Genomic DNA, 9,863 nt, shown 5'->3' with positions numbered 1-9,863 from the left:
GGTGGGAGGGAGGGGGAAGTGGGTGATAGGCACTGAGGAGGGCACCTGTTGGGATGAGCACTGGGTGTGGTATGGAAACCAATTTGACAATAAATTTCATATTCAAAAAAAGAGTAAGGAGGAAACCTAGTTTATCACAATATCTCATAACTACCCAGTCTTTGGGTTTAAGAGAAACTATGTCTAAAGGTTGGGGGCTAGAGGCATGGTTACATGACTTGGTTGTTCAGAATCAATGAATAAACATTTAATGGGTGAGTCAGTTTCCCTCTCACTCTACCCACCTGACAGAAAAATTCTTCCTTCTGCTCTTAGTCATAAATTACCCTTCAATATTGTTTTCTGGGAATATTTTTGTTACACCAGAAGATTTTGGTGTGATGGAATTACACCTGTATCCCCTTTGCAATCACTAGGGGAACATTGTTTTGTTTTGCTTTGTTTTGTTAATGCCAGTGTGTACCTAGAAGCCAGATGAATTGATATGTAATCTTTGGGGAACGAATCTGGGCATCCACTGGAAATCAGTGCTCTAGTGAGTAAGTCACCATAATTAAATTGTACTTTACTTAATTCTTTGATTTAGCTAAACCTATTACAGTAACTATGCATGACCCACAATACAAACTTAAACATAACAAGTCTCTGCTTTAAATATGTGACCTGTTAGGTTGCAAGTATCCTCATAGTCAAGTACTCACCAAGAAGCAGCTTACAGGAAACAGTTTCTTTGACAATATGCTTCTCTTTTCTTCCGACAAGCCAGGAATTTTCTCCTAGGCTAATGGAACGCAGGGTGGGGAAGAACACTCTTAAATGAGATGTACTTTTCCTTGAACTATTGAAGAAATCAATAAATGCCTTATGTCTTAAATTAATAGGAAATGATTAAGGCTGATTTTTTTTTCATGGAAGACAGAGATTTCTAAACTCTGGAGGATTGACAGTCATAGTTTTCCCCTATAGCAACTGGACTGATAAATCCTAGATCAAGACAATAGAAAGTATCACAAATATGCACCAGAATTTGCTGATGCAACCATTTAAAATTCCTGAACATATTTATATCCAGTCTATGGCATACAATGACCCAGTCGTATGGCATACGATGACCCAGTCTATGGCATACGATGACCCATCATAAACATCAAATTTGGTCAGTTATGCATCCATACCACAAGAAAGTCAGGAAGAAGAGACAACAAAGGTCACTTTCCTTTGGACTCTTGTTAATCACTTTCCCATCAACCAGTTGCTCCCCACCTTTCAGAGTAGCTGAGGATCATTGCAGTCATAAATGAGAATACATTCAAATGCCCTGATGATATATTTACTACAGGATTATTTACCATCCCCAATGAGACACACAGGGTCCAAAAGGACAAACCTCTGGAACACTGAGAATTCATTTAGAGGAGTATGAAAAAAGGAAGCAGGAACTAAAATCATAAGAGTCCCAGAGGACATTTAATTGTCCATATTTGGAAATGAGGAATTTCAGCAGAAATATAACATAATTGCCATTTCACTGCATATGGTAACATACAACTGTCATTACCAATAGCCCACACAATTCTTTGTACAAGTCTTCAAAGGTATATTTTCCATGAGTGGTCTAGAGTGGTAAAATTTACAAAATCCCGAATTACATATGTCAAGAAAGACAAGCTTAAATTTTTACAATTGTCTTTGCTTGTTTCCCTTTTTAACTTGGTATTTTATTGAATGAGGTATAATTTACATTCTGTAAAATGAACAAATTTTAATTGTACAGGTTGATAATTTTCTAAGTATATAAATAGCCATGTAACCGCTGTTCAAATCAAACTATAAAATAGTGCCCTCCTTAATACCATCACCCATTTAGCCCATCCCCTGTCCACCTCTCCTCCAGCAACCCTCAGTTTGATCTCTATAATTAAGAGTCATTCTTATGGTTTGCCTCTCTTTTTTCTCTCTCCATATATTCATCTGTTTTGTTTCTTAATTCCACATATGAGTGAGATCATATGATATTTGTCTTTCTCTGACATATTTCACTTAGCATAATACACACTGGCTTCATCCACATAACTACAAATGGCAAGGTTTCATTCTTTTTTACGGCTAATATTCCACTGTATATATATACCGTATCTTCTTTATCTGTTCATCAGTCTATGGACATGTGGGCTTTTTCCATAATTTGGCCACTGTTGATAATGATACTATAAACATCAGGGTGCATGTATCCCTTTGATAAATATTTTTGTATCATTTGGGTAAATACCTAGTAGTGCAATTTCCATGTACACATGAAAATAATGTGTATCTTCAGGTGCTAAATATAACAATCTACAATTATCAATTAAGTGCACTTAGTTGATAGTCATGCAAATCTCTGTGTACTGATTTTTTTGTCTGTTTGTTGTATTAATTACTGAAATAATGATGTTAAAACCTCTATATTTGTGGATCTTTTTACTTTAGTTCTTCCAACTTTTCTTTCATGAATTTTAAGCTCTATCATTATGTGAATATACATATAAAATTATGTCTTCCTGGTGATTTCATTTCTTTATCATAATAAATTTACCTCTTAATCTCTGAAAATACACTGTGAAGTCTATTTTTTTAATATATATTACTATGGTCACACAAGCTTTCTTTTGCTTGATGTTTCTTGGAATTTCTTACTGTATATATTTAAACGTTATTCTTATAACCAGCACATGGTAAGGTCTTCCTTTTTACCCAATGTAGTTCTCTCTCTCTCTCTCTCTCTCTCTCTCTCTCTCTCTCTGTGTCCCCTTTTTTAATTGGAGTGCTTAGTCCATTTACATGTAATGTCATTATTATAAGGTTAGATATAACTCTACCATCTTTTTATTTTTGAGAGAGAGAGAGAGAGGGGAGAGGGGTGGAGGGAGAAGGAGAGACAGAATCTTAAGCAGGCTCCATACCCAGCATTGAGCCTGATGCAGGGCTTGATCTCATGACCATGAGATCATGACCTGAGACAAAATCAAGAATCAGTCACTTAACTGGCTGAGCCACCCAGGTGCCCTAACTACCATCTTGATGTTTCCTTTTATTTGTCCCCTGCTATATATTTCATATTCTTCTTTCCTATTTTCTTTTGAATTCACCATGCATTTTTAAATTTTTTTTTTCAACGTTTATTTATTTTTGGGACAGAGAGAGACAGAGCATGAACGGGGGAGGGGCAGAGAGAGAGGGAGACACAGAATCGGAAACAGGCTCCAGGCTCTGAGCCATCAGCCCAGAGCCCGACGCGGGGCTCGAACTCAGGGACCGCGAGATCGTGACCTGGCTGAAGTCGGACGCTTAACCGACTGCGCCACCCAGGCGCCCCACCATGCATTTTTAATATTGCATTACAATCAGCTCTATTATCTTTTAAACAGCTTTAAGTGATCATTGATATAAATGGACATATTTAAAGTGTATAATTTGATACATTTTGGCATGTTATTTTTTTAATGTTTTGGGTTTTTATTCAAATTCCAGTTAGTTAACATATAGTGTAATATTAGTTTCAGGAGTAGAAATTAGTGATTCATCACATACATACAACACCCAGTGCTCATCACAACAGTGCTCTCCTTAATCTCCATCACCCACTTAGCCCATTCCCCACCTATAACAACCCTCAGTTTGTTCTCTGTAGTTAAGAGTCTCTTTTATGGTTTGCCTAAGAGAGCCATATTGTTTTAAGGGCTTGGTGATGGGTTTTGAGCTCAGTCAGGGTAATGAAATGCTTTATCACTGGAACAAATTGTACATCTACTGTGGATCATTTGGGATTGTCTTCTTTTCTGGATGGGTCATAATGGGGATTGTTTTTCTCAAACTGTGTGTGGTCTGGGTAAGCCTCCTTCATAAGCTTCACAAATTCTGTGATATCTGGCTCTTTGCAGTTGCTATGGTAGAAGGTTTCTCCCCCCAGCTTCATGGCTTGAAGGAAGTTCCAGGCCTGTCCTGGTGGTTTTGAAACACCATCCCAGTATGCTGGCTGCTTGGACTGTGCTTTAAGATGCTCAGTACTTAAGTTTACAGCTACACCTTTCTCTGGTTGGCTGTCTGGCTCTGACTTTCATCAGCCAGTAGCTGTTTAGATACCTCCCACATTTTTTAAGGGCTGATCTTCCTAGGGCTGAAGTTACCTACTTTAGCTGATGTCTCTGCTAGTTTCTTCATCTTAATATGTTTCCGTGCTGGCCTCTTATTGTCTGGCCCAGCAGGCTCAGCAGCCCAGCCAGCCTTTTCCAGGGACTTGGCATGGCATTTTCACATGTTTAAATACTGGTGAAATCACCCCCATAATGAATATAGTGAAGATATACATCAATCCAAGTTTCCTACTGCCCCATTGTGATAATTCCATTTTATCTCTTCTGTTGGCTTCTTAGCTATAACTTTTTACTTTTATTTCAGTGGTTGCTTTAGTGTTTACAGTATACATCTTTAACTTATTACCTACCTCCAAGTGATAGTTTTACCACTTCACATATAAGAAACTTTTTTTTTTTTTAAAGTTTTTTTTTTTCAACGTTTTTTATTTATTTTTTTTTTGGGACAGAGAGAAACAGAGCATGAACGGGGGAGGGGCAGAGAGAGAGGGAGACACAGAATCGGAAACAGGCTCCAGGCTCTGAGCCATCAATCAGCCCAGAGCCTGACGCGGGGCTCGAACTCACAGACCGCGAGATCGTGACCTGGCTGAAGTCGGACGCTTAACCGACTGCGCCACCCAGGCGCCCCAAGAAACTTATAATAGTATACTTCTATTTCTACCCCCTCAGCTTTTATGATATTATTGTCATATATTTTCCTTCCACGTATGTTATGAACTCCACACTGCATTGTTACTATTTTTGTGGAGTCTATTATCTTTCAGACATTTAAATAATTAAAATAAATACCTTAAATACCTACCATATAGTTACTATTTCCAGTGCTCTTCATTCTTTTTCATAGCTCTGCATATTTTCATCTGGTGTAATTTTCTTTCTCTTGGAAGGATTGACTTTATTAGTTATTATTCTGTAGGCTTGCTAGTGATTAATCCTTTTATCTTTTGTAAGCCTTCATTTTTGACAGTTTTACAGGTATCAAATTCTAGGTTGGCAGATTTTTATTCACAGTCCTTCAAAAGTGCCTGTATCACTGCATTCTCATTTACTTCTCTCCAAAGAGAATTTTATGTCATCTTTATCTTTGTTCCTCAGTATGAAACATGTAATTTTTCCTTTTGGCTGTTTTTAAGATTTTCTCTTTATCACTGGTTTTGAGCAATGTATTATGCATTTTGGTGTGGATTTTTTCATGTTTCTAGTGATTGGGTTTTGCTGAGACCTTTGGTTCTGTTTTCAGAAAATTTGGAAAATTTTGGCCATCGTGTCCTTAAATCTTTTTTTGTCATCCCTCTCCACATATAAACTTCTGTTTCAGAAATCGAATTATATGCTCGTTGGATTGCCTGAATTTGTCCCATATTTCACTGATGCTCTTATCATTTTAGTTGGATTATTTTTTCTTTGTGTGTGTGTTTTTAAGTTTCTATATCTTCAAATATGCTAATTTTTCATCTGGCATGTCTAATATTCTACTCATCTCATCTATTAAAACTATTCAGTAAAATTTTGAATCAAAGAAGTGCAATTTTCTTTTTTAAAGCCACTTTATTCCATTATGATTAACATACAGAAAGCTGTGCACATTTTCTTTATTCATTCATCCATCAATGGACACATCAATGGACACTTGGCTATAATAAATAACGCTGCAGTGAACATGGGAGTGCAGATATCTCCTCAATATCTTCATTTCGAATCCTTTGGAGATATATCCAGAAGTAGTATCATTGGATTATACAGTAGTTTTCTTATATATTTTTAAATTTTCAACCATTTTTTATTCAAGTATAATTATCATGCAGTGTTATATTCATTTCAGGTGTACAATATAGTGATTCAACAATTCTATACATAACTCAGTGCTCATCATGAAAGGGTACCTTAATTCCCTTCATTTATTTCACCCATTCCCCCCACCCCCCTGCCCTGCCACCTCCTGTCCAGCAATCACCAGTTTGTTCTCTATTTAAGAGTCTGGTTTTTTGTTTGTCTTTTTTGTTCACTTATTTCTTAAATTCCACATATAAGTTAATTATATGGTATCTGTCTTTCTCTGAATGACTCATTTCGCTTAGCACAATATCCCCTAAATCATCCATGTTGTTGCAAATGGCAATATTTCATTTTTTGTGCCTGTGTATTATTCCACTGTGTGTGTGTGTGTGTGTGTGTGTGTGTGTGTGTGTGTATGCACCAAAGCTTCTTTATCCACTTATCTATGGATGGACACTTAGGTAGCTTCCTATTTTTAATTCTTGAGGAACCTCCATATTATTTTCCACAGTGATTGCACCAGTTTAAATTCTCATCAACAGTGTACAAAGGTTCCCCTATCTCCACATGCTCACTAATACTTCTTTTCCTTTCACTTTTTTATGATAGCCATTCTAACCTAGCTTAGGTGTGAGATAATATCTCATTATGATTTTGATTTGTATTTCTCTGATGATTAATGATGTTGAACATCTTTTCATATACCTATTGGCTATTTATATGTCTTCTTTGGAAAAAATGTCTATTCAGGTCCTTTGCCAATTATTTTGAGTTGTGTTTTTTTAATCATTGATTTGTATGAGTTCTTTATATATTTTGAATTAGCTGCATGTGGCCCCAGATTTGGCCTTGACTCCTGTCACTAGCTTGCACCACTGGGCTCACCTTCAGCTAGGCCCCCAAGCTGCATGCTACAGCCCAACTGCCATCACCAGCCTCCACTGACATGTGCATTCCTATGGGGAGACCTTTCTGCCAATAACTGTACTGTTAATTGGCCATTCTGGGAAAAATCATTGGCAATGTGATGCTTTGAGCAAAGGGAATATACCAAATGTCATCAAAAGAGATAAGCCTACACAAAAAAATACTTGGAAATTTTTATGTGTGCATAGAGTGAACAAAAATGTGTTGTGTTAATTGAGTAGTCTATTCTTCAAATTCATTCGTAATTGTATGCCAGAAATCTTCATAACACAGTCAATTATTATGCCTGAAACCACAGAATAATGTGGTCAGAGCAAAGCATGATAGCCAACTATGCCAAGCAAACACCAGCTCCAGGACTTTTCTTACTGTGTCTTGTGTCCAAATCTATCCTTTCCTACCAAAATCTTGAATAACTAAATTATAGTTGTAATTCTTTATTAAAATATCTCATCACTTGCACAGCATAGGAAACCATCAACAAAACCAAAAGGTAACCTACTGAATGAGAGAAGATATTTGCGTATGACATATCCAATGAGGGGTTAATATCCAAAATATATTTAAAAACTTAACACCCAAAAAAGCCCAAAAAATAATCTGATTTTAAAATGGGCAGAGGACCTGAACTGACATTTTCCCAAAGAAGACATACACATGGCCAACAAACACATTAAAGATGTCATGCGTGAACTTAACACTAAAAAAAATTAAAACAAACAAAAACATCTCATCATTTTCTCTTTTCTACGCTCAAATTGTATTTCTATTACAGTGTGTCTTTATGTCATTTTTGGTATCAGTAGTGTCATTTCACACTAGTACTAATAATGGACACCCAGAGATTATCACATCAAAGCTCTCATTTCACAAATAAAGATACTTGCTTATAGATTTACTTAGAAAGACTCTACAGTCACAATCAGACTCCTTTCCACCTTAGATTCCCCCCAATTCCTTTTCTGTAGTAGGGAAACAATCTTAACCACTCAATTCCTTGTTCCAGAAATCATAATGCTTCTCTCTCTCTGGTACTCCATCATCGGGTCTTTAGTACTGAAATCAGTACTAGCAGATGAGCATAACCAAAGGAAACTTTCAATTTCAATTAGACACATATATATGTCCTCATTATAGTGTAAACTAGAATTGTAAAGATTTATATTCTATTTATATACAGACAATGCACAATTGAAAACAATTGCATTGAGTCATTTCAAGTAATGCTATTAATATCATGACAGTTATGTATATGTGTCCTTCAAAAATTAATATAGTGACCATGTTACATCTATCCTTGAACCAACTTGATATTCTTAATTCTTGTGAATTTCATTTTCCATCCCTATGTACTTACCACAAGTAGATACATGAAACCACACCTTCTCAACTTTGAGATTTCACATGCATCAAACAGAATCATGGATATGAGACTCCTCATTAAAATTTGTTGAATCCTATCGAGTTAAAACTCGTGAACAGAAGATCACAGAACAGGAAGATAATTTCATTTCGATATGAACAAGAACGTTAGAGCTTTCAAGTAGTGGAGTACATTGGATTATAAGATAAATTGGCCCTTATTCTAAGAATAAACAAGCAGAAACTTTAAAAACACAGTTGCAAGACTATGTAAGAGATTCCAGAAATAGGATGGAGATTGCATTAGATGGAGAAGAGGCATTCTCCCTCTGACAGTCTATGGTTCTATTTCTGCAATCTAACCCTGGACAGAGCATCCCTCAGAGCCTGATGGACCTGCTTGTTCCGCAGAGTGTAGATGACAGGGTTCAGCAGCGGAGTCACCACCGTGTTCACAAGGGCAGCCTCCCTGTTAGAGTCCAGCCTGTTTGTTTGCTTTGGTTTCACGTATATAAAGACACAGCTGCCATACATCAGAGAGAGGACAATGAGGTGAGAGGAGCAGGTGGAGAAAGCTTTCTGTCGCTCCTTGGCTGACGGAAGTCGCACAACTGTGACTACTATGTTGCTGTATGCAATGATGGTTATGATAAGGGATGTCAAAAGGATAAACAAAGCAAGGATAAAGGCCAACATTTCAGTAGATCTGGTGTCAGAACAAGAGAGATGAATCAGTGGCCCAAAATCACAAAAGAAGTGAGGGATGACATGGGAGCCACAGAAGGATGACTGGGAAAGCATTATAATTGGAACCACCATGAGGACAAATCCCAAAGATAAGCAGGCAGTGACCAGAAGGAAACACATCCTTGGGTTCATGATGGTTGAGTAATACAGAGGTTTGCAAATGGCCAGGTACCTATCTAGGGATAATACCGCCATAAGGAAGAAAACAGTTGTTCCCAGGAAAAGAAAGACAAAGGCTTGTGTGAAGCAAGCCACAAAAGAAATTGATTGCCTCCCTGACAGAAAGATGGCCAACAATTTAGGAATAACAGTGGTTATAAAACAGCATTCAAAAAAGGAGAAACTGCGGAGGAAGAAGTACATGGGTGTCTGGAGGCGATGGTCAGTCCAGGTAATGGTGATTATGAGTGTATTTCCCATGATGGAGGCCAGGTATGCCAGCAGATGTACCAGGAAAAGAACCTTTCCAAGGTTCTGGACAGCAGGAAAGCCCTCCAGAGTGAATTCCTGAACTTCTGTCCAGTTTCGTGTATCCCCTATCACTGACTTTTCCATTTCTTCAACTCTCTGAGCTATTTTGTAGAATATCATGACTGAAGAATTAAGAACTTTGTGAAACATATAAAACAGTGTCATCAAATGGATGAAGGGGAGTGGGAGATACAGGTTTCCAGTTATGGAATGAATAAGTCACAGGGATGAAAGGTATAACATAGGGAATATAGTCAATGATATTGTGATAGTGTTGTATGATGACAGATGGTAGTTACACTTGTGGTAAACATAGAGTAACATATAGAGTTGTTGAATCACTATATTGTATACCTGAAATTAATGTAACATTGTGTGTCAACTATAATTTTTTTCAAATTTAAGAAATGGGAAAAAACTAATAAAAAATAAAATAGTATAAGC

General features: G+C 37.0%; 1 protein-coding gene and 1 pseudogene across 1 annotated transcript; both read right to left on the bottom strand.

Moving 5' to 3' along the window:
- Positions 1 to 3,694: 3,694 nt before the first annotated feature.
- LOC124506123 (thymocyte nuclear protein 1-like) lies at positions 3,695 to 4,283 on the bottom strand (annotated as a pseudogene).
- Positions 4,284 to 8,393: 4,110 nt separating this feature from the next.
- On the bottom strand, positions 8,394 to 9,613 carry LOC124506682 (olfactory receptor 6C74-like). The gene has a single exon (XM_047072637.1). It carries the CDS (start codon positions 9,582 to 9,584, stop codon positions 8,547 to 8,549), a length of 1,038 nt encoding a protein of 345 aa, XP_046928593.1. The 5' UTR covers positions 9,585 to 9,613; the 3' UTR covers positions 8,394 to 8,546.
- Positions 9,614 to 9,863: the final 250 nt, after the last annotated feature.

Source organism: Lynx rufus, unplaced genomic scaffold (assembly GCF_022079265.1).
Source record: "Lynx rufus isolate CCGP_SWC_20201006 ecotype Redwood Valley unplaced genomic scaffold, mLynRuf1.p SCAF_11, whole genome shotgun sequence".
NCBI classification, from domain to species: Eukaryota; Metazoa; Chordata; class Mammalia; order Carnivora; family Felidae; genus Lynx; species Lynx rufus.
The sequence above is the reverse complement of the archived record's forward strand: the minus strand, read 5'-3'. Positions and strand labels throughout refer to the sequence as shown.